The 25,901-nt window shown below is 48.1% G+C and overlaps 1 protein-coding gene across 1 annotated transcript in view; it reads left to right on the forward strand.

Moving 5' to 3' along the window:
• LOC137299254 (syntaxin-1A-like) overlaps positions 1-23,642 on the forward strand; it is a 194,812-nt gene extending 171,170 nt beyond the window's left edge. Inside the window, exons 7-11 of the mRNA XM_067967917.1 lie at positions 7,679-7,752; positions 10,412-10,549; positions 14,102-14,212; positions 14,290-14,400; positions 23,244-23,642. Coding sequence (XP_067824018.1) covers positions 7,679-7,752; positions 10,412-10,549; positions 14,102-14,212; positions 14,290-14,400; positions 23,244-23,321 — 512 coding nt within the window. The 3' untranslated portion in view covers positions 23,322-23,642. The remainder of the gene's footprint in view (positions 1-7,678; positions 7,753-10,411; positions 10,550-14,101; positions 14,213-14,289; positions 14,401-23,243) is intronic.
• Positions 23,643-25,901: the final 2,259 nt, after the last annotated feature.

Consider the following 25,901-nt stretch of genomic DNA (forward strand, 5'->3'; position numbering starts at 1 on the left):
ATGAAGGGGATGCACAAGGGTGTTTGAGGGTTTGTCATGGGTGTTACTTATATTGAATTTCTGACCAACTCACATTACATATTATATTGGCAGCACTACTGCCATGTCTTCGCGAATCCTGTCTGGTCTGTGCAATAATGCCCTTTCCTGAGGATCACTATGAAGACCCACAACTGATGCCACCCATTGTGTCACTGCAGAGTGGGTGTAGGTGTATTTGCAGGGCTCTTTTGTGCAGACGGCTGAGAGACATCGGCGATGTCCCCGGTTGCACCCTGGAAGGATGCGGAGGAGAGGTTGTTGAGGGCAGTGGTGACATTGACAGCAACAGGTAAGAAGATGGTGCTCAAGCCAGCCAGGAGTAGCTCGGCATGAAGGAGGCTGCAGATGTCCACGACTACATGTCGATTGACTCTGAGCCTCCGTATGCACTGCTGCTCAGAGAGGTGCAGGAAGCTGAGCCTCGGTCTGGGGATCCTGTGGTGAGGGTAGTGCCCTCTGCGACGCATCTCTCTCTGCGGTAGCCCTCCCTCCTGCTGTACAGGTGGATGTGTCACAGCACTCTGTTGTGGGGCTCCACATGTCAGAGGTGGACGGCGTGGATGGCGAGGCTGGTGATGCTGTTCGCCCTCCGAGGAGGTCATGACTGCAGCTACGGCGGCCCCCATCCGGAAGATGTACATCTGAGGGGGTCCGCAAGGTAGGTACATGTCTCTACACCCCGGGGTAAGTGTGCAAGTTGGTGACTTTGATTGTCTGGCAGAGGGTGGTGGAGGCCAAACTTTGTCCCAAGTGACAGAGTGGCCTCCTGCAATGAGTGAGGGTCTCCCCCACCCCCCCCCCACCTGTCAAATGGACCTTTGCAGCTGCCACAGGCTGACAGCTGCAACAGGTCCATTTGAACTGGGAGTGTTTCCCCCAGTGTGGGAAACAGTCCCAGTTTGCTCTAAAATCCCACCCCTCCTCACATAATCCCTTAATCAGGTCAGTTAATGACCTGAACAAGCAAAGTAAATAGCTTCAAGTGGCATCCCGCTGGCTTTAATTGCCTGTGGGATTCCCACCAGCGGGGGCTGCACACACACGCCGGTGCGTCAGCGGGGAACCCGGAAGTGCGCGGGTTTGAGGCGGGCTCCGGGATTTCCCAATTTTCGGGGCCCCCCCGCCAGGAATGCACCCGATAGTGGGTGCTAAAATGCTGCCCCAGGAGATTGCGTCATGAAAAAAAAACTCAAGTAACTTAATTTTTGCTGAAGAAAAGAATGAAGGGAGACGGGTCCTCCAAATAATGAAAGGTAGAAATGAGGTGGAAATAAACAAAAGTATTTAACTTGGACAATGAGCATAGGAAGAGAGAACTGTAATACAAAATTCACTAGACTTAGGTAAGGTTAGAGATTTTTTTTAAAAATGTTTTTTCCTCACAGGAGAATGGATGTAAAAACTCCCAAATAAGTAAATTGATTCAGGGTCAATGGCACCATTAAAAAGGAGCTGGAGCAATATCTGTTGAGAAACAGTTGCGAGGATTGGAGGCATTAACAGTTTCATTTTTTTTCGGGAGTGGTAGAAGGATCTTAATGCCCCTCAAAGTAGAGGATTGGCAGATGGGGGCAGGGGAGAATGTGCATGTAGAATAATCCTACGTAGTCTCTGGATGGAGAGGGCCTGATGGGCCAAGTAGCCTTGCCTGACTCTGGATTTTCATATGTTCATGTGTGTGTGTATTTTGTTTAAGTGAATGCGCTGCTGCGCTCTCCTCTTGTGCTATTTATATTAGTGTCACCACCTAAGTAATGTTCTATTGGAAGGAGAAGATGTGGAGGAATTTTAAGAGGTCTTCTCAGAACCTGCTTTCACTGAAAGCCCACCTTTATTTGTTGCAGACCCAGGCTGTCCTGCCTGTATGCTAGAGATAATCTGTCCTAATCAGTCTGTAAGGGCCTGCACACTCTGGGCGTCCCCTGTCACTGATCACTTGAGAGTCACCCACTTGGTTCTTGGCTTTTGCACACATGCCACTACTGGAATAAAATCCTGATTGTGACCACTGATGTGTGTATGCAGAGGTCATTGGATCCTGTCCTGGTGGCCGTCCCTGGTGCGTTTCCAGATGTGTTGAAACCAGCCTTAGATTTTGGACCCCAATGCATCACCATCATAACTAGAGCATTCCTGAGAGATGCTCTAATGGTGCTTGCTACATCTTACCACCTGTGTGCCTGAGGGCTCCCTGCAAATGCCACTGCTGCTGTATACTTTCGGAGCAGACAATCTTTGCTCTCGAGAGTTCCCAATTGGGGTGATATAATCCAAGTTCCACCCAGACCAGTTTACATCATCATGTGCTATGAAGCAAATGCTTTATCAGCAGTTCATTCCCATGAAGGCCCTTCATTGCATCAATGGTCCCAATAAGATCAGAATCATGCACAGCAACAGCTGGACCTTCAGCCACCCATGATCAGTGACTCACCCTGCGTTGCCTCCTCAAACTCATGTTACCCTCCCAAAATCTGTGCTTCTTTGCTGAAGTGATTTGGGTAACTTAGGAGAGTATAACGGTCTCTCAGTACCGGCTTCCTCCTCTCATGCTTGTAAGATGGCAGAGGATGAGCACATGGAATTGCCACGTGTATGGTTGTTACACAGATAGGACATGGTGGCCTGGAATTTTTGGAGGGATGTGGTCACCTCTGGAAATGTGGCTGGGTGGGATGAGACAGCTGCCTGCCCTGTGCTGTGAGCGTTGACCTCGCCGTTGTTTCCAGGGTCAGTGTGATTTCCATAAGGTGGGCAATCCCCAGGCCCACATAACGGTTATCAACGGGAGATCACCCATTTGGGCCAGGGCTTTAACTTGTTACCGTGAACAGGCCGAACTGGGGTAAAATAATGGGTAAAATGCTGGAGTCAAACTTCCTCCTCAGCCAAGACCAGGATAATGTTTAATGTTTAACAGTTAAATTGTTTGTGCCCTGCACTGAATGCTGATGCCTGGTGCTAACTTGAGACTGTGGTGCCTTGCAGGTTTGTGAGGATTTGAATGGAAAATTCAGGTCAGGTGTTCAAAATTTGGTTTTCTTCATGTCTGCATGAGAATTCCCCAGGGCTGTGTCAAATCTGGATAAACCTGCTGGATCAGCTGGTCAGGTTAAAAAAATCTACAACAGACGCAGTGGACCCAAGGAGTAAAGTGGGCCGCAATGGTCCAGTATACCATTCTACTTCTGGCCATACTGGGTACTTAATATACTACCCCTTTATGTTGGGCTGCCCTTGGCCAGTGGCAGCTTTTACTTCAGAGGGTCAGCTGGGAGAGTGGCAGAGCCGAGAGGGTCAGCTGGGAGAGTGGCAGAGCCGAGAGGGTCAGCTGGGAGAGTGGCAGAGCCGAGAGGGTCAGCTGGGAGAGTGGCAGAGCCGAGAGGGTCAGCTGGGAGAGTGGCAGAGCCGAGGGGGTCAGCTGGGAGAGTGGCAGAGCCGAGAGGGTCAGCTGGGAGAGTGGCAGAGCCGAGGGGGTCAGCTGGGAGAGTGGCAGAGCCGAGGGGGTCAGCTGGGAGAGTGGCAGAGCCGAGAGGGTCAGCTGGGAGAGTGGCAGAGCCGAGGGGGTCAGCTGGGAGAGTGGCAGAGCCGAGGGGGTCAGCTGGGAGAGTGGCAGAGCCGAGGGGGTCAGCTGGAAGAGTGGCAGAGCCGAGGGGGTCAGCTGGGAGAGTGGCAGAGCCGAGGGGGTCAGCTGGGAGAGTGGCAGAGCCGAGGGGGTCAGCTGGGAGAGTGGCAGAGCCGAGAGGGTCAGCTGGGAGAGTGGCAGAGCCGAGAGGGTCAGCTGGGAGAGTGGCAGAGCCGAGGGGGTCAGCTGGGAGAGTGGCAGAGCCGAGAGGGTCAGCTGGGAGAGTGGCAGAGCCGAGAGGGTCAGCTGGGAGAGTGGCAGAGCCGAGGGGGTCAGCTGGGAGAGTGGCAGAGCCGAGGGGGTCAGCTGGGAGAGTGGCAGAGTTGTGAGGGTCGGCTCGGTGAGTGGCAGAGTTGTGAGGGTCAGCTGGGAGAGTGGCAGAGTTGTGAGGGTCAGCTCGGTGAGTGGCCTAGATAGTCAGGATCAGGCTCATTCTTGGGCTTTTGTTGGATGTTTTTAAACCCAGCACATTTGCAATAAATTTGAATAAGTTGAGCTCCTGATTGTAACCTGACTTGCCCCCACCCTTCATCCCATCACCTGCTGCTTCATTAGAGGGAGTGGCTAAAAGGGGTGGTTCCAGATCCTCGGCTGAGAAGCAGGGCAGACTGCAAGGGGTCAGAGCTTTTCCCAACCAGGGATACCTCCACATACGGATACCAATTGGAAATGTCAGCATCCTGGATCTGTGCTCCATTTGATTGGAGACAACTCTATAGAAAAATGAAGGCAGACGTGGAGATGGGAAATGATCAGGAGATTGAATTAAAGCATTCCCAGGATCACAGCAAATTAGACAAGACCGATATAACTGAAGTGTCAGAAGAAGTTGCAGGGGGTTCCTTCCAAACCCACTCACCTGGTAGGTACTGGGATCAGTGGCACAGTTCAAGGGTGGGATAGACTGTTTGAGCATTTGTGAATCTTGTCCCCAAGCATTAATGTTCTAGGTTGAATTTACACATCTGTTTTAATCTTACTGTGTATTTACTGGACATCAAGAAAAAAGAAGCCTCCCAATCTTGAGATTGGTTCCCAGAGCAGCTTAATAGCATCAGCTGTATAGCACAGAGCTGCAGCTTAGAGGCCAGGTTCCAGTTCTAGCCCTTTGTCGGACCTCTGTAGGTGTGCAGGGAGAGTTCAGGGCTGTCTCAGCTCATGGATGGAGGAGATGAGGGATCCTCTTTGATAAGTGTGCCTCCTGCTGGATAACATGTGTTGAGATTGACAATGGAGCAGGAATCGAGACTCTCGTAGACTTCTGTTTGAAAGCAGATCACAAATGATTTCCAAAAAAATGAACAGGATTTTGAAAGAGACCAAATAGACAATTAGTGTTGATCGAGCATCTGACAGAGTCTGAAGCTCAGGCCAAACTGGGACCTGGAAAAATTGAGAGGCCATATAAGATAGTCACTAATAAATCCAATAGGGAATTCAGGAGAAATGTCTTCACCCAGAGAGTGGTAAGAATGTGGAATTCTCTACCACAAGGACTGGTTGAGGCAAATAGCATAAATGCATTTAAGGGGAAGCTCGATAAACATATGAGGGAAAAAGGAATAGAAGGATATGCTGATAGGGTTAGATGAAGTAGGGAGGGAGGAGGCTCGTGTGGAGTATAAATACCAGTATGCACCTGTTGGGCCGAATGGCCTGTTATTGTACTGGACGTTCTATGTAATTTTACGTAAAATATCAGAAAATATTAATTCACACAGGTTAAAAAAAAATGTAAGAACTCAATAGCCAACTGGGCATGTGCAGCTCCCTGAGGTATCCAAGGGGAATCAAAACTAAGGCAGCTACAGTTCAGTTAGCCTGAAACTTGAGAGTTTAGAATTTGGAATCCACCTGGACAACTTTCTGGGGCATGCCTTTGGTGTTACCACAAACAAGTACAAAATCCAGTGCTGTCATTGTGAACCTGGGTTTACACCCAATCCAATCTGTCAGTGTTATGGGATGTGTGCGTACATCAGTGTGTGTACGCATGTGTGAATTTGATTGTGTATGTGAGAGTGAGTATATGTGTGTATGTATATGTGCATGTGTTTGTGCATCAGTGTGTACGCATGCGTGAATTTGATTGTGTATGTGAGAGTGAGTATACGTGTGTATGTATATGTGCATGTGTTTGTGCATCAGTGTGTACGCATGCGTGAATTTGATTGTGTATGTGAGAGTGAGTATATGTGTGTGCGCACATACACATCTGTGGGAAGGTTAGTGTACAATGGAGGTCTGCAGCCCTTCAGTCAGTGGTGTACAGAGAGGCTGAGTGAGTGACAGTTGTATAAAGAACTGAAACCTAAAGGGGGGGCATGGGCCTGGTTTTTAAATTCCAGCGGGTTTCCAAGGGGGAACTGCGCTGGCGTGTTAATTTCCCGCCCGTCTGCAGCAGAATGAGACCCAGCCCATTCCGGGCAAAACACAGCAGAAAATCACCCGGCTCGCCGAGAGCAGGTAAGTGGTGGGATCGGCCATCGGGCCGTCCTGCGGGGTTCCCCCGATCGGAGAGAGGGGCGAAATCACGGTGTGGGGGGGGGGGAGGCCAAAGCTTTCATTGTGGGGCCAAGGAGAGAATTCCGAAAACACAGTTGGAGACTGAGACAGGAGCTCATTCCTCAACTTTCGGGAGTCGGCTACTGGATTCCCGGATTCAAACTGCAGACAGCGCTGATGATGATCAGGCCCTAGGCACAAAGTATTTTGAGATCCTGCGCCTGTGATGTGGGGCCTCTCGCAGCACTGCAGTTATCTGACAAGTGACCCTGTCCGTGGTAGTGGGACTCAGATAGTTTTGCCCCATGTGTCTCTAGCTTTCCCTGGTGACATCTGGTGGCGTAGCATTGGCACTGCACCCACTGTCCATGGATTTATTATATCGACAGCTGCCTGCTTTGGACACTGGTCCTCTCTGATGTCTAACTGGAATGTCAGCCCCTACCCGTAACAGTCACTCTTTAATAGAAGTGTTCCTCAACTGCATACCTCTCCTAGGTGGTTCTTTTTGTTTCCATTCTCTCCACTGTTCTCTTAGAGGCGCTGACTTATGCTGGGCTACAGTCTTCCAGGTGCCAATTGCCCTTGGGTACCTCAAGCAAGTGGCCATTCTTCCCATCTGAGCCTTGTCAGTGAGTGTTGGCAGGCTATTCTCCTTTGGAGGCATCACAGTTGAGTTCAGTCCTCACCTAACATTCACACACACTTTCCAATAGTGATAATGATCAGGAGCACGAACCCTGGTTGACTTCCCCCCCACCCCCACCTTTCTGTAGCCCAGAGGCACTGAGACCAATTGTATCCTCTACCCCTGGCCTGGCTGAGATTACCTAACTCAGCCCATACCAAGATTTGAACCAGGAGCTCGGTCAGTGCTCCCCAAGAACCGCTTTTACCCCCAAAGCTGTTGGCATGGCGACACGTTTTATCAACTCCTGAATGACCACAATTACCAAGGAGAAACCAATCGTTTACTCGAGGGCTGATCCCCAACCAGGAGTCCCAGGTCCTCTCTACAACTGGCATTTCTGTTTACTTTTTAATCAGAGTTTCTTTTTATCTTGCTGTCTTGTGGAAGATATTCATCCAGAGGATTATCAGGGAGCCAGAATTCTTCGAGTGTGATTATCAGGGAGCTGGAATTCTTCGAGTGTGATTATCAGGGAGCCGGAATTCTTTGAGCGTGATTAGCTGGGAGCCGGGTGCAGGGATTCCTTGATTGTGATTATCAGGGAACTCCCAATTCTCCGCAGCAAGGTTGAGCATTGATAGAATTCAGAGAGACAGAGACAAACTAGTGAAGATAACCTTGTGGTCAATAGAAAGGGGTTTGTTTTACAGTAGATATTCCCAGCACTGAGATGGGTCATACATGGTGTGTAGCATGGACATGAGAGAACAGTGATGGGTTTGAGTTTGAAGTTGTGATCTTAATGTGTTAGTGATGAATTGTGAATTAGTAATGGAGGCAAAACTCATAAGAGTGTCTTATGTGCTTTATTCCAGCTGGGAGAACGACCACAAATGAGGAGCTGGAAGACATGCTGGAGAGTGGGAATCCTGCTATCTTCACATCTGGGGTGAGTGCAGTGTGTCTTTTTCTCCCCAACAATGTGATGCTAAGTCCTTTAGTGAGACAGAATCCGTTACGCAGGACGATGATTACGCTGGAATCAGTCGCACAGAAAGTGTACTAAGCAACAACAAAGGCATTAAATTTTAAGTTACAGCAAAAAAAAGCAGTGAGTTTAAAAAAAAATTGGCATTTAAGCATCAGTTTGGCTCAGTTGGTTACACTCTTGCCTCTTAGCCAGAAGAAAACCCTACCACAAACTTGAGCTCATAATCTAGGCTGATACTTCAGTGTAATACATTGTCGGAGTCACTATCTTTCAGATGAGTTGTGAAACCGAGGCCTTCTCTATCTGTTCATGCGGAGGTTAAAGATCCCATGGTATGTATGAAAAAGAGCTAGGCGTTCTCCAACATTCTTCCCTCAACCAAAAACAAATGATCTTTTCTGTTTGTGGGATATTCCTGGGTGTAAATTGTCTGCCATTTTTACTTACATCACAACGACAGTCCTTCAAACAGTATCCATTAGTTGTAGAGCACTCTGGGGCATCGTGAGGATGTCCGAAAAGGCACTATGTATATGTAAGTTCATCCTTTCTTTCCATCTATCTATCGTGCCTCTGAGGAAAGTCCTCTTAAGTAATAACTGTACAATAACAGCCCAATTAACAGCAATCAACATGGAATCAGATGGGAAAGAACTTTCCTGATCAACTTATTTAAGTTCTTCAAGGTAGTGGCAGCCCAACTGGACTGGGAACGTCCCACTACATGGTGTACCTAGACTTCTAAAACACATTGGACAGAGTTCTACACAAAGGGTTATGAGTCATATTTAAAGCTGTGGGGATTACAGGTAAATCTTGGGAATGGATAAGAAATTGGCTCAAGGATAAAGAACAACTATTTGTTAGAATATTTGGATCAGGGACTCCTGCTGTTACAGTGCATCAGGATTGCATCCTTCCCTGGATTGCAGCTCTAATGAAGATGACAAAGGGGCTGGCTCCACCTCAGTAGTGTTAGATCTGGCATCAATATGTGTAAACATTGCCCAGAGCCTGACCCTGAATCTGAATCCTACCCTCCCTTGTTTTTACAGCATTTGGCAAAGTGTCTCTTCTCCTTTGTGCACAAACCTGATTGAGGACAGGATTTCTCCCCACTAAACGAAGCTGACCTTCATCCAATGCATTGTCCCACACCCAGCCTCGAGCCCCAGTCTGGGAGTAGCCTTGCGAAAGGTTTCCCGAGGGCTATTGTGCTGCAACTTAATGGGAAGTGATAATGGCTGGATGCACAAGCATTGGATCTGATCAATAATGAAAGCCTGATCTTATGCGTTACAGCGTTGTCAATCATAGCAGTTTATCAAAAGTAGATTAAAAAGGACAAATATTTATGATACAAAATCGATAAAACCTGCAGCTTACTCTTGGTGTGGTTTCGTAGTAAAGTTGGATCATGTGTCGTAGGCTCACAAGCTAGCTGGCTTGTACTCAGGATGTGGATGATGCCAGCTATGCTGCATTTATTGCCTATCCCTAGCTGCCCTGAGAAGGCGTGGACTGTGGGGCACCGGCCTCCTGTGGACTGTGGGGCACCGGCCTCCTGTGGACTGTGGGGCACCGGCCTCCTGTGGACTGTGGGGCACCGGCCTCCTGTGGACTGTGGGGCACCGGCCTCCTGTGGACTGTGGGGCACCGGCCTCCTGTGGACTGTGGGGCACCGGCCTCCTGTGGACTGTGGGGCACCGGCCTCCTGTGGACTGTGGGGCACCGGCCTCCTGTGGACTGTGGGGCACCGGCCTCCTGTGGACTGTGGGGCACCGGCCTCCTGTGGACTGTGGGGCACCGGCCTCCTGTGGACTGTGGGGCACCGGCCTCCTGTGGACTGTGGGGCACCGGCCTCCTGTGGACTGTGGGGCACCGGCCTCCTGTGGACTGTGGGGCACCGGCCTCCTGTGGACTGTGGGGCACCGGCCTCCTGTGGACTGTGGGGCACCGGCCTCCTGTGGACTGTGGAGCACCGGCCTCCTGTGGACTGTGGAGCACCAGAACACAGATTCACAGGCTGATCACTGTAGGGTGGCTTTGAATGAAGGCTCATACTTCCACAATGTTGTGAAGAAAACCAGAAGAGAGAAGTGTCTGTAACGATGCTTTCACATCTTAGAGTGACTTTGACAAAGGGCCCGGAACAGGGGACTTGCCTGTTGTCTCACCAGTTGATGGAATGTGATGTGGAATGTCTCCATCAACTTCAGAAAGTCTGTTGAGAATTGGTCTGGGGAGAAATCCTGCCCTCAATTGGTCTTCACATGTAGTAGAGGTGTAGTGATACCTAAGGAAGCCAGGTGTAAAGGTAATGCAGGAGTAACCACTTCACACTTAGGAACGGTTACTCTATGGAGAATTTCAGTCACCAAGCTCCATGAATGTGGACTTGGCCAAAGCATTCAAAAAGGACAGAGGGAGAAGGAGGTGCTTTGTGCAAGTGCTGAGAGGCCAAAGCATCTTTTCTTAAATGTAACTTTTTTGTTGAGAACATGCCCAGATACGGTGGGTAGAGATCCATGCCAGGCTTTGTATCTATCTGGTCAGGCCTGGAATGTTCCATCTTGACCGGGTGATCAGCTGATCCTGCGTGTGCTCTCTCCCATAGATCATAATGGACTCCAACATCACGAAGCAGGCACTGAATGAAATTGAGACACGACACCATGAGATCATCAAACTGGAGAACTGTATCCGCGAGCTCCACGATATGTTCATGGATATGGCAATGCTGGTGGAAAGCCAGGTAAGAGAAGGAATGTACAGAGAGAGAGCTCTCACCCTGAAGCTGCACCCCAAACACTAGCTGTGAACTAGTGATCAGTGATGGCAGATTGAATAAAAAACCTTTATGTCTCCATGATAATGCTGATTTTAGCTGCAGTGGCTGGCTGCACTAACGGACTGCCACAAAGTCCTGATCAGATGAGTCCCTTAGGGGTGTGTGTGTGTGAAAGAAATTTCACTTTACAGTGTGCTTGTAAAGCCATTGCTCAATGAAGAGTGTTCTACATATCGACGTTAAAGGAGAGCATTAATTTCAGGGTAGTTGCTTATGTGTCACCCACCCTGTGTCCATCCCAGACTGACCTTAATATAAAGCTGCATGTTCTTACTTTTTAGTTTTTAGACTTATTTCCTGAATCTTCCTTCCAGTTTTCTCCCCTTACCACTTTTTCCTTCCCAAGCCAACGGTGCTGAGTCCAATTGCACCGCCTTTACCATCACCCAGCGAAGATTAGCAAATTTAACACAGACTGGGGATGGAACTTCAGACCTTCTTGATCTGTATGACTTGGTAACACACCAGAAGAGGCATTTACCTCACTGCTCCATGAGAGGCACTGTCCTCTTAGTGCCAGGGTTCAGGTGGGCCCCACCCAGGAAACCCCAGTTCCACAAACCCAGGCAGAGAAGTGAATTGGAATTGCAAATATGCCCCCCCACCCCCTCCCAGTCAATGGGTAACACCTGCTATTCCTACTTCCTCCACAAGTGGCGCTGTAACCTTCCTGTCCATTAAAACAAGCACAGCTGAAAGACATTAAATTTCCTCCTTCTAAACATGAGCAATGTCACTGGAGAGTCACTAGTTATTAATAATAACTTAGGCCTGAGTGCAGTGACATCTTACCCCCTCCCCATCTGATGTGAGGCTCTGTGCTTCTATTTGTGAAAATCTCCAAATATGTTGACACTCATTTAGCGGGGCCTAGGAGCAAGCTTTTCACTTTGGGATTGAGGAATACATGTCCCATTCAGAACCTGCTTTCAGTTGATAAGGAGAAGGACTGGCAGAGTTAGCAGATTTCAGGATCCTACCAGAGCTCCAGGTAGGGAGCGGAGTGAACAATGCTCCAACACAGTAACAATAAAACCTGTTCACGATGGTGAGTCGCCCACACCACCAACAGGTTTATAGGAACAGGAGTGGACCATTCAGCCCCTCAAGCCTGTTCCGCAAAACGGCACCTCCAACAGTGCAGCACTCCCTCAGTACTGCATTGGAATGTCTGTGTATATATAGCCTCTGGGGTGGGGCTTGAACCTATGACTTCTGACTAAGAGCCACTGGCGAGACGACAGACAAGTCCCCTGTTCCGGGCTCTGTTCTGTGCTACCAATAAGCTAAGGGCAGGACAACTGCTTCACATACAGAATCTTCCTCTCTTTCCCCTCCTCCAGTTACTCATACCAATCACCTCATCTGATCAGTTCTAGTAATTGGTAGAAGGATTAGACGGGAGCTGAGGAGAAATGTTTCACCCAGAGGGTGGTGGGGATCTGGAACTCACTGCCTGAAAGAGTGATAGAGGCAGAAACTCATTTAAAAAGTACTTGGATATGCACTTGAAGTGCCGTAACCTACAGGGCTACGGACCAAGTGCTGGAAAGTGGGATTAAGCTGGACAGATCTTTTTTGGCCAGCACGGACACGATGGGCCGAATGGCCTCCTTCTGTGCCGTAACTTTCTATGATTCTATGATCACTCACAAAAAGCTCCCACTCCAGACATGCACTCTTTCCCACCCTCTGACACTCTGGGCAGGGGCTAGAAGTAGGATTTCTCCACTTTGTGTGGACTAAAGGGACAGTTAATTATGGAAAACTAAAACAAAATAGATTAAAGAGTGAACTGGCGGAGAGGGAGTAATAGAATTGTGCTGTCTGATTGTTGATCTGTGAGCTCACTGCAGCGCTGATCCACAGTGTCACTGGGAAGCTGTGCCTGTGAGCCTGTTCTTCCTATGCTGGTAACGGCCTATGTTTTCTCCTGCTGCTAATACCCTGGACTGGATGGTGGAGTCCTGCAGGTAATGGCATCTGAGTGTTTGAAGCACGCAGTGACTGTGTAGTTTGCATGATGGTATATGTAGTTTGCATGATCTCAGGTTTTTCTTTTATGTAGAAACATGTCACCAACCCTGCTGAGACTGCAGACTTGTGGCACTGCAGGATAGTTCACTTGGTTTCTCCCCCCGCCTGGTAAATACCGGCAGCAGAGCAGTTGGGTAAAGCTACCGCTTGCTACTGTTGGAACGAGCCACACCACATAGTGCCAGGCCCAGGCTCCGGAGGCAATCTCGATGCAACTGCTGCGAGTGGGTGAGAATGCCTCTGGTTGCTATATGGATAAGAAAGGGCAGATTTTCCTGCCCCCCCACCCCCCACCAACACTGGACAGGAACAGCAAGGATTTGCTGACCCTCGGCAGGGCCTAGCGCTGACGGAAGGGGCCAATCTCTCAGATCCGCAGCAGCATGTTGGGATCTTCTGGCTGCAGACGGAGACCAGTAACTGGAAGGTCCCAATTAGATCTAAACATTGGATAGCCAAGTGGTGAAAGATAGAATACATGAGCCTGGTCTTCAGTTGCTTCCAAGCCGTTATTCACAGAGATTCCCCCTTACACACACACCACACCCTAGATAAGCTCTCGTATAAAAAGGATACAAGAGAGTCCCCAGTTGGCACACACCACCTGAATACAATTAACACGAATTGATATAAATCACATGAAAAATTAACAAACATCCTGGGAGGGCGGGGGTTTCAAACTTTTTATTAAATAATCTGTAACCTCCCATCTTTGGCCCTCCAGTCAGTGGGCATTTGCGGCAGCTGGAGGAAAAATGAAAAGGGGGATACCAGGAACGTTCCTACCCACCTCAGGGGCATGGGATATTTAGTCCGGCATCTACTGGAGACCAAGCGAAACAGGCCTTTGCCCCATTTCACTGACCTTTGCATCTGGGCAAATGGGCTTTCCCTTGAGGGCGAGCCAGGAAAAATCTACAGATACATATAGTGTTCAGAGGAATTCTCATCCCAGTTTAAAAGTTCTGAACAGCAGTGATAAAGCCTGGAAACCCTCCATTAAATAAATGAAATCATCATCTGCTAGATTCAAAAACTAAATCCACCCTTTAGTGATTTCAGCAACTCTCCACAGGGGAGTGATCGAGGAACCTGATAAGCGTGTCCCGGAGAGTGTGAATGGCACACCTTGTAGTGGCGGGACGCGGCTTTAAGCTGTGTTTCTCCCCACACTGAGTTCCCATTCAGCTGAGCCATTAGTGGGACACACTGAGCAGAAGGATGGACTCTGTGCAACAGGGCAGAAGTTACTGCAGGGTTGGAGTGTGGAGCCCCCAGGAGGCTGCACGTGGGCCCCTGGCCAGGGTCTGTTGTAAGGTGTGGGCGGATGAGAAAGAAGAAGGGGTGATGCTTGCATTATGTGTGCTCGGCGGGGTTTGGAGTTCTCCGTGGATGTGAACTATTTTCCTTCTGTTTCAGGGCGACATGGTCAACAGCATCGAGCAGAATGTCATCAATGCAACGGATTATGTTGGGCAGGCGAAGGACTACACAAAAAAAGCAGTTAATTTTCAGGGTACAAGCAGACGGGTAGGTGGCCGAAGAGAGCGGCATCCTAAGTAGAGCTATTATTTTCATGTGTCTCTGCTCTTTTCCTCAATGCCCAGGGAGAGATGATAGACAGGATCGAATACAACGTTGAGCACTCAGTTGACTACGTAGAGAGGGCAGTGTCCGACACGAAAAAGGCGGTTAAGTACCAGAGTAAAGCGCGAAGGGTGAGTAGTGCAAGTGTCTCCACCCCAGCATGCAGTGTGGGCGACCCCATTTGTGAATTGTGCTTCCCCCATCCCATCACAAGAGACCACAGAAAAAAATGTTTCTCGAGCCTTGTGTTCACATGTTGCGCTCCAGGTTGTCCTGCGGCCTGTATCGGTCGCTAGCCGTCCTGCGGCCTGTATCGGTCGCTAGCCGTCCTGCGGCCTGTATCGGTCGCTAGCCGTCCTGCGGCCTGTATCGGTCGCTAGCCGTCCTGCGGCCTGTATCGGTCGCTAGCCGTCCTGCGGCCTGTATCGGTCGCTAGCCGTCCTGCGGCCTGTATCGGTCGCTAGCCGTCCTGCGGCCTTTATCGGTCGCTAGCCGTCCTGCGGCCTGTATACACATGACACAATAAATCAGAAGCAAGATAATTATAGATGCACAAACCGAAATAAAAAAGTTATACAGGAGCATTAGACTCAGTGACATGTGGTACGCTGTTATATAGTATACATGCGGAATGTTAGACCCAGTGACACATGGTATGCTGTCATATGGTATACACGCAGAGTTTTAGATCCAGTGATATGTGGTATGCTGTTATATAGTATACATGCGGAATGTTAGACCCAGTGACACATGGTATGCTGTCATATGGTATACACGCAGAGTTTTAGATCCAGTGATATGTGGTATGCTGTTATATAGTATACACACGGGAGTGTTAGACCCAGTGACACGTGGTATGCTGTCATATAGTATACACACGGCGTGTTAGATCCAGTGATATGTGGTGTGCTGTTATATAGTATACACGTGGGAGTGTTAGACCCAATAACGTGGTAAATTATAAAATATACATAGGAGCACTATACCTCTCTTTGGTATAACTTCAGAACAAGTCTTTATCAGATTCTCCGCCTCACTGGTACTGCTGAGTCAGGGTGATAACATTGTTAAGCAATGTCTGTATGTCACACAATGTAGTAACACAGAAAAATAAAGTGGCTCTTCCCTGGAAATTAAAACTCAGTGAGGAGCATGAGCTGGTGTCTCAAGCACACTCGGGGAGGTTGGATAATGGTGTAAACTGCTTGAGCTTTAATGCCACGGTACATGATGTCATCTATTCACAACATAGCCTTGTAACATACGCCCGGCCGCTGTTCATTCTCAGTGGTATATGGTGCGGAGACCAGTCGTATTGTTCCATTCTGTATTGCATGTTAAAGAATGTCAGTTAAGAATAGTATGAGAGGGAAGACAAACCCTACGTACATGGAGCCCTGGCAGAGAAACATGCACTTTGCTGCTCTGACTTAATACTTACTGCATTCTGTGGTTCTTCCATTTCTTTTTCCTGTCCATGGATGCTCTGTGAAGCAGCTTCTGGAATGCTAATCCTTTCATTCACAATTTTGCCCACACCAAGCCAGCCAGTGGTTTGCATTCCAAAGCAGCGTCCTCCACTCACCGTAAGCACCACCGATTCTAAGGTAACATCATGACAGGAAGTTCCAGTTCTATTTGCAGTGACAGTTGGTGGGATATTGGGGGCAGAGCTTCTGAATGTGGTGACTTGATGACCATTCAATGAAATAATGGGGAACAGGAAAAAACATCAAGCTTTACATTCCCCTTACAATCTATCCTGAGACTGTGCTAATGTTCACCCCAACATCCATCCCAGTATCTGACTCAATACAACCTGTCCCCTGAACATTCTTGCTAAATGCAATTTATCCTGGTCTAAGCTATTCAATATTCAAATATAATCCATGCTGCCCAATGAAGTTGATCTCCTATTCTGGCCAATATATATGACCTGATCTGTGGCAATGCAGTTTGTTCCAGTCTTATGTATCCTATTATAATGTATTCCAAAGACTCTGATCTCTCCCAACATAATCCAATCTATTCATAATATAATGTATCAGAATGCAATAGGTCCTTGTCAAATCAATACTAGTGCAATGTCTAACAAATAAACTTAGCTTGATATCATTCACCCTGTTATAATATATCTCAATACAATCATTCTTAATAAAATCTCTCCAGTGCAATCTGTTTAATTAGTCTAACTGGATGTATCCCAGCACAACGCAGCTGCCACAGTACATTCTGATGCAATTTATCCCAATGTCCCTATTTTTGTGTTCTCCTAGTTGAGTGATGTCAATGTTAGAGAATGGAACACTTTTTTTCTACTTTCTTGCCGAGCGTAAGCATCAAGCACTCCGAGCAGATATCACATGGCCTGATACAAAGCAAGGTCTCTGCTCCGCTGTAAACACATCCCTTCACATTAGCCTCAGAAGAGCGTCACTTTTGCACCACTGTGACTTTTTCTACTTCCCGCACAAACCACCCTGGGAGAGATTGCCAGTTTAGTGCCAATTGTGCCAGATTATGTGTAGTTTAATACCATGGACCAATGTCCACCAAGCCTGGGCCAAGACTGACTTCAATTTTGTAAAAATCTTACAGCCAGCAGATGGAGGAACCTTTCATCCTGCCAGTTTCACCTGAAGCAATCAGTACAATTGAATCTTTTCTAATAAAATCTGCCTGTTGCAACCTATCGCAAATTAATCTATCCCCATACATTCTGTTGTGATGCTATTAATTCCAAGCCAATTTATCTAGATGCAATCAACCCAAAGATTACATTTGGCAAGGTCTATTTCAGGACTGTCCTGATATAATAGGTCTTTGTACAATGTACCTAATACCACTTACCCCAATAAATTTAGCACCGTTTCAACTATTCCAATGCAATCTATCCCAATACATTTATCATAGTTTAATCCATTCCAATGTAGCCTACCCTAGTACATTTATTGCAGTTTAATCTATTTCAATACAAAGCATCCCAGGATATGTGCACTTTTTAGAATCATAGAAAGGCTACAGCACGGAAGGAGGCCATTCAGCCCATCAAGTCCTCTCCAGCTCTATGAAAGAGCATTCCAACTAGTCCCGCTCCCCCGCCCTTTCCCCGTAGCCCTACAATTTTTTTCCTTTCAATTACTTATCCAGTTCCCTTTTGAAGACCATGATTGAATCTGCCTCCACCAACCCCTCGGGTAGTGCATTCCAGATCCTAACCACTCACTGAGTAAAAAAGCTTTTCCTCTTGGCGCTTTTGGATCTTTTGCCAATCACCTTAAATCTATGTCCTCTGGTTCTTGACCCTTCCACCAATGGGAACAGTTTCTCTCTGTCTAGACCCTTCATGATTTTGAATACCTCTATCAAATCTCCTCGCAACCGTCTCTGTTCCAAGGAAAACAACCCCAGCTTCTCCAATCTATCCACGTAACTAAAGTCCTTCATCCCTGAATCATTCTAGTAAATCTCTTCTGCACCCCCTCTAAGGCCTTCACATCTTTCCTGAAGTGCGATTCCCAGAACGGGACATAATATTCCAGGTGTGGCCGAACCAGTGTTTTATAGAGGTTCATCATGACTTCTATACTTTTGTACTCTATGCCCCTATTTATAAAGCCCAGGATCCCGTATACTTTTTTAACCGCTTTCTCAACCTGCCCTGCCACCTTCAACGATTTGTGTACATACACCCCCAGACCTCTCTGTTCCTGTACCCCTTTTAGAGTTGTGCCCTCTAGTTTATATTGCCTCTCTTCGTTCTTCCTACTGAAATGTATCACTTTGCATTTTTCTGCGTTAAATTTCATCTGCCACGTGTCCGCCATGCCACCAGCCTGTCTATATCCTCTTAAAGTCTATCACTATCCTCTTCACTGTGTACTACCCTTCCAAGTTTTGTGTCATCTGCAAGTTTTGAAATTGTGCCCTGTACACCCAAGTCCAAGTCATTAATATATATCAAGAAATCAAAATAAACCCCAAGGACATGGATGGGAAGCAGACGTGTTGTCCATGTGAGAATGTTTAAGTGTTGCCATGTAGCCTGTACATAAACCACTGTGCCAGACTGTCGGCTGGGAGGTTTGGCAGGAGCCCAAAGAAGTGTTACCTTGTTATTTGAGAATTTATAATATTCAAGTACAATTCATGTGTCCTGGCCTGTGCTAAATTTAAAGCCAGATTCTGTTGCACTCCACAAATGTTAGAACCTAAATTCTGGATCTAGGGGTGTGTGTCTGTTTTGGGCGCGATCGGGAAATTACGCCCAAAATGTGCTCGAAGTTAGGATACAGTTCAAGTTTCCGCTAAAATTTATTTGCATGATCACAAACGTAAAATCTTCAATGAACCAGCACAATCGGGCAGCATAATAGAATGTAATTCTTCTTTTATTTTCTTTCCATTAAAAAGTATTCCTTGATGTATTTAAGAGTGGTAACCTGGTGCAGTATTATTAATACAGTTGAAAATGGGTTTATCACATTAATTATTAAATTAGGCCACAGCTTGAGTACTACGTACAGTTCTGGTCACCACATTACAGGAAAGATGTGATTGCACTAGAGAGGGTACAGAGGAGATTTACAAGGATGTTGCCAGGGCTGAAGAAGTTTAGTTATGAGGAAAGATTGGATAGGCTGGGGTTGTTTTCTTTGGAACAGAGGCGGCTGAGGGGAGATTTAATTGTGGTATATAAAATTATGAGGTGATTTTTTTTTATTCGTTCATGGGATGTGGGCGTCGCTGGCGAGGCCAGCATTTATTGCCCATCCCTAATTGCCCTTGAGAAGGTGGTGGTGAGCTGCCTTCTTGAACCGCTGCAGTCCGTGTGGTGAAGGTTCTCCCACAGTAGGAAGGGAGTTCCAGGGTTTTGACCCAGCGACGATGAAGGAACAGTGATATGTTTCCAAATTGGGATGGTGTGTGACTTGGAGGGGAACGTGCAGGTGGTGTTGTTCCCCTGTGCCTGCTGCCCTTAGATAGAGTGAATAGGAATGACATATTTCCCTCAGCAGAGAGGTCAATAACCAGGGGGCTTTAGATTTAAAGTGATTGGTAGAAGGATTAGAGGGGAGTTGAGGAGAAATTTTTTCACCCAGAGGTTGGTGGGGGTCTGGAACTCACTGCCTGAAAGGGTGGTAGAGGCAGAAACCCTCATCGCATTTAAAGGGTACTTGATTGTGCACTTGAGGAGCCGTAACTTACAAGGCTACGGACCAAGAGCTGGAAAGTGGGATTAGGCTGGATAGCTGTTTTTTGGCCAGCACAGACAAGGTGGGCCGAATGGCGGCCTCCTATACCGTAAACTTCTGATTCTATGATCACCAAAAATAAGCATTTTTAATGTGTCCAGTCCCCCACCTATGAATAACCTGATTTAAAATCACTGAAAATGACTTTAAAAAAAACTATACTGGACCATTTAATAATTTCATTGATGTACACTAGTCAGTTTCTTAGTAAATTATATATTTTTTGATATGAGAAAACTTTTCAAATGTGCCTACTAGTGCCTGCACGCCTAAGAAAATGCGCGCAATTTGAAGAGCCATCCCTAATCAGCACAATCAGTGGAATCTCGCAATTTCGACCTGGGGGCATGGCCAGTTTTGTGGGCGGGGCCTGATTCAAGCGAATTGAATCATGAACCTGCGTAAAAGATCACGGAAAACACGAACGTAAGTGGTTTTGGACGTAACTCACTTACGCTTAAAATTCTTTTGCGCTGGTTCGGCCGATTCCGCCGTGATTGCACTGATATTACTGGCATAAACAAGCAGAAACTCTACCCCCAAATCTTTACTAACAACCCAGAATTGGTACATAAGGCCATGGTAGGACCCAGTGAGCATAATATCATCACAGTCTTGCTCATGAGGATGTGACACAAATATGAGATTTTAAAACTGCGTATTTTATGAAATTCCTCTGGACAAAATTTAATGAAGGTATTATCCATAATTGGTTAAAACATTTGTTAAAATAGCAAACAGGATTTTCATGTTAATGTTATAAATATCACAGTTTCAAATGACTTGCGTTTATTTGGAAAACATCATAAATGAAAGATCGACAATGGAAAAGTATTTAAGGACGTGTTTGTGAAACTTAAATTGAAATTTATTCCAGCTGAATCAAAACAGATGACAGGGCAATGGAAGCCTATTTTCAGTAGGGATATAAAAAAAAGTAATAACGATAAGAATTAAGCTTTTAAAACGTGTAAAGAATCTAGTAGATGGGAGGTTGTGGTAAAAATAATTAGAGAAGTGAAGTGGAATACTGAATGTTAGATTGCTGAGAACATCAGAAGTAACAATAAAGGGTTTTTTCAAATATGTGCTCATTAAACAATGGGCGAAAGAGTATTGGTCTACCTAAAATGATAGTGGAAACCTGGATTCAGCAGTTATTAAATAGCTACTGCAAATCCAATCGGTACTCACGGAGATGAGGGTGAGTTGCTTGAGTCTGATATCAGATTTCCAGGGACAGCAATGGAGGAGCTAGACAGTATGTCAATAATGATGGATGTGATTATTAAAAAGGTTGAATACACTTAAATAGACAAAGTTACTGCACCAGACAACTTGAACACATAAGCTAATAAGGTTATAAAACATAAAGGTAATAGGGAATGAAATTAGTGAAGCTTCAACTGTCATTTATGAGAGAATCATAAAGATTTGAAAATAGTTGACATAACTTCATTATTTTAAAAGGGAAACTATAGGCCAGCAATTTAATGTCGGTCATAGGAAAAGCCTTTATAACCATTTTGAAGAGTCAATGGGTTAACACTTGGAAAAGCATTAACTTGTGAAAGGAGAGTCAGAATGGATTCAGGTAAAGTAGATCAGGTTTCACTCACCTGCTGGAGTTTTTCACAGACATTACCTTCCCAGTGGACAGGGCAACAGAGTCTGTATTATAAAGTTGGATTTCCACAAAGCTTTTGACTGGATTTCACACTGACAATTGATGGCTAAAGTAAGGAGTCATGGAATAGGGGGTAAAATAGGGAACTGGATAGAAAATTAGCTTAAACAGGCGCCCTGGGTGCAGTTCTGGGCATCTGGTCAATTCCCTAAAGGCTACAAACCAACTCCAGAATATTCATTCATACAGGAGGTATTGTGTCCTGTGGTCGCTCAAATTACGCTGTGGAATACTAGCACACGAATGCTTTTAATAGCCTAGATTTCCCATTGCATTCCCCCCAGTTGCTGAGTAGTAATCAGGTGGTGGGTGTGGCAGGGTGAGAAATAGCACAGGGCTCTATAATGCCCTTTCTCACCAACTTTATTCCTGCCTGCCAGGTGGATGTAAACAAGGTGGTAGTGATGTGGTGGCATCCTGTTTCCCATCATTGTCCACTCACCTATTACTGTGTCTTAATCACAGCATATGAAACTGATGTCCTTGGATACTGGGTACTACCCTGAAGGGGAAATAGATTCAAAAGGACAAACATGTCTGGCTACTGTTGTTGCTAAAACCTTCTCACTGCTCTTTGTTTTTTGCTGTTGCTGCCTATTTCGCCATTTGCTGATTGGTTGTCATTTACCTCCCCCCCCCCCACCCCCGCTTTTTCTTTTAAGACAGCGAACAATCGGTTTCCCATTTGGAATTTCCCTCCATCTTTGCTTCTTGCATAAGGAAGAGGAGCAATTGAGGGAAGCCAGGCTGATGAGTCCTGCTCAATAGGCACATGGCAACCAGCTGCTGATACCCACACACCAGAGCATCCAGACAGAGGCAGTCCTACCTGCATTTGATCGAGGAGCAGAGCCTGAGAAAGCTTCACTTTTCAAAGGAAGCTGTCAGAGTGATGCCACTTGGTGCAAGCAGATCTGCAGCCCACCTCCACCAAATCCACCACTCTGCCAGTGACTGTTAAGGTTACCATCACCTTCTATGCTGGTGTCATTTCAACCTTCCACTGTGCACATCTGTAACAGCCAAGCAGCTGTGCACAGATGCATCAAGCAAGTCACAGATGTATTGTCCTCTAGTACTAGCAATTTTATCATTTTTCCATGGATAACTGGTGCCAACGTGACAGGGCACTGCAATTTTACTGCATAGCAGATTTTCCAAGGTCCAGTGTTTGATGCTTGATCTCAAACCTAAACATTGCTTCTCCTAAATACTGTCTGTTAGGCTGTTGTGTGTCAGGAGGAGTCTCTTGGGATTGTGGTTGCCCTTGTCTGACAACAGATAAGTCCTTAGATGGGTCTTGTGTCGGCTGCAGTCTTGTGCTGCATGGGTAACTTGACCCCACCTCCTCTATGCCATGGAGAGTCCTGGGGGGATGGCACACCTGTGCTGCTATCCTGGCAGCACCATTGTCTTTGCATCTTCTGGCCATGCCACTGGTACTGGGCATTGATCTCTGTGAAAGCAGACCCAATGGTTGTAAGGAGAGCAGTGAAGTCCTGTGTGATGCTTGTCTGCAACAATCCGTCCAAACTGAAAGAGACAGCTTTCTCCAATCTGGCACTTGAGACCTCTATGGTAGCAGTCGGAGTTTCCATGGAGGAAGCAAAGGCGGCCTTAGGACCTCTGTCAGGGGTCTATACTGGAGATGTTCCTGGAGCTGCTACATGTTCCATGGTTGTCTGCAGTGCTCCAGTGTGCTGTGCACTGTCTGATATGGTCCCCATCGGGGAGATCTGCACTAAATGTGCTGCTGGCAGACTATTGGCACTGAGCCTGTCTGTAGTAATACATCACCAAGTTATCCACTGAGCAGCCTCTAACCCTATGCCGTAGAGACATGGGTGAGAGAGAGAGAAAGATGTTTAGGGCTAATGACATGCTTTTGGGACATATTATTCTACAGCATGTGAGAGACCCCCAGTGTTCAGCTGGGACTCCATCACATTCTGAATATTTTGTTTGCTGCTGCCGTTTTCTTGTGTCGTATCTTTTGCATGCTTCATCTGGTTGTTTTCTTCCCTTCCCACAGAAAATGATCTTTATAGGAATTTGCATTGCACTAGTTCTGTTGGTTATCATCATTGTTCTGGCTGTGTCTCTCAGTTAATGCTCCAAATCACCATGATCCCACAGAATCATCCTGAATGAGACTAAAGCTGGGCTTTTGTTCCATCACCACCATACAGCACTCATGTGGAAAGGAGAGACAGCAACCCATCATTACTGGGCATTTCCGTTTCATTTTGTCAAACACCTATCATTTTCCAGGAGGTGCTGTTCGTAGCCACCAAGACCATTACTCAGATTTCACTTCTACCCTCCAGTGTGGACCTTGCTTGTTTTGGCATCACAGTAAGCTGAAGAACAACATCAGGATTCAAGCTTCAGTCTCTCCTGTATTGTTTATTGGTTTAGCTTCAACACCACAATTTCATTTAAGAAACATTATCAGAAGGAACATTGCCTTAACAGACCGTGATCTCACCAACTTATTAGGCGACTCTGAATCCAGTGGAAATTCTGCTGTAATCAGGTTTTTATATTCATTTCTAAAACAATCTCCTCTTTTCTCTCTCCCCCGCTCTCTCTATCACCCCCCCACCGCACTCTCTATCTCCCCCCTGTTCTCTCTATCTCCCCCCCTTCCCTCCATCTCCCCCCCCCGTTCTCTCCATCTCCCCCCCCCCCGTTCTCTCTATCTCCCCCCACCCCGTTCTCTCTATCTCCCCCCCACCCCGTTCTCTCCATCTCCCCCCCCCCCCCGTTCTCTCCATCTCCCCCCCCCCCCCCGTTCTCTCCATCTCCCCCCCCCCCGTTCTCTCTATCTCCCCCCCCCCCCGTTCTCTCTATCTCCCCCCCCCCCCGTTCTCTCCATCTCCCCCCCCCCCCGTTCTCTCCATCTCCCCCCCCCCCGTTCTCTCCATCTCCCCCCCCCCCGTTCTCTCCATCTCCCCCCCCCCCGTTCTCTCCATCTCCCCCCCCCCGTTCTCTCCATCTCCCCCGCCCCGTTCTCTCCATCTCCCCCGCCCCGTTCTCTCCATCTCCCCCCCCCCCGTTCTCTCCATCTCCCCCCCCCCGTTCTCTCCATCTCCCCCGCCCCGTTCTCTCCATCTCCCCCGCCCCGTTCTCTCCATCACCCCGCCCCGTTCTCTCCATCTCCCCCGCCCCGTTCTCTCCATCTCCCCCCCCGTTCTCTCCATCTCCCCCCCCTCGTTCTCTCCATCTCCCCCCCCCCGTTCTCTCCATCTCCCCCCCCCCCGTTCTCTCCATCTCCCCCCCCCCCGTTCTCTCCATCTCCCCCCCCCCCCGTTCTCTCCATCTCCCCCCCCCCCCCGTTCTCTCCATCTCCCCCCCCCCCCGTTCTCTCCATCTCCCCCCCCCCCCCGTTCTCTCCATCTCCCCCCCCCCCCGTTCTCTCCATCTCCCCCCCCCCTGCTCTCTCCATCTCCCCCCCCCCCCCCGCTCTCTCCATCTCCCCCCCCCCCGCTCTCTCCATCTCCCCCCCCCCCGTTCTCTCCATCTCCCCCTCCCCCGTTCTCTCCAACTCCCCCCCCCCCCCCGTTCTCTCCATCTCCCCCCCCCGTTCTCTCCATCTCCCCCCCCCCCCCCGTTCTCTCCATCCCCCCCCCCCCCCCGTTCTCTCCATCTCCCCCCCCCCCCGTTCTCTCCATCTCCCCCCCCCCGTTCTCTCCATCTCCCCCCCCCGTTCTCTCCATCTCCCCCCCCCCGTTCTCTCCATCTCCCCCCCCCCCGTTCTCTCCATCTCCCCCCCCCCGTTCTCTCCATCTCCCCCCCCCCGTTCTCTCCATCTCCCCCCCCCCGTTCTCTCCATCTCCCCCCCCCCGTTCTCTCCATCTCCCCCCCCCCGTTCTCTCCATCTCCCCCCCCCCGTTCTCTCCATCTCCCCCCCCCCCCGTTCTCTCCATCTCCCCCCCCCCCCCCGTTCTCTCCATCTCCCCCCCACCCCGTTCTCTCCATCTCCCCCCCACCCCGTTCTCTCCATCTCCCCCCCCCCGTTCTCTCCATCTCCCCCCCCCGTTCTCTCCATCTCCCCCCCCGTTCTCTCCATCTCCCCCCCCGTTCTCTCCATCTCCCCCCCCGCTCTCTCCATCTCCTGCCCCCCGCTCTCTCCATCGCTCCCCCCCCCCCCCCCCGCTCTCTCCATCCCCCCCCCCCCGGCTCTCTCTCTCCCGCCCGCCTCCATCCCTCCTCTCTCTCCCTCCCTCCCTTCTCTCCTCCCTCCCTCCCTTCTCTCTCTCAGAATTATTCTCCAAGGGTGTTTGAAATGCTATGGGCAGGATTTACTGGAAGTGGCTTGACCTCGAGCCTCTTGCAAACACTATGCTGAGATTGCTGATGAAGCACCTCACACATTGTGTGTCCAACACATATCGGACATAAAATATAGAATGTCTCCTTCTTTGCACTTTCTCCAGTTTCTCCTCATAACTAAAGCCTCTCAATCCTGTAGAATCTTAGTGAACCTCTTTTCTGCGTTGTCTATGGACTTGAAATCCTTCCTAAAGTTAGGGCGCCTAAAATGGGACAAAATGTTCTAAATGCAGCCTAACCAATGACTTGTATAGATTTAGCATTATCTCTTTGTTCTTGTACCCTTCTAAGAAAAAGCTGTACAAAAAAAGGTTATCAATTGGTCCTTCCAATTTTAAAAATTTGTGTATCTGAA

Source organism: Heptranchias perlo, chromosome 28 (assembly GCF_035084215.1).
Source record: "Heptranchias perlo isolate sHepPer1 chromosome 28, sHepPer1.hap1, whole genome shotgun sequence".
Taxonomy (NCBI): domain Eukaryota; kingdom Metazoa; phylum Chordata; class Chondrichthyes; order Hexanchiformes; family Hexanchidae; genus Heptranchias; species Heptranchias perlo.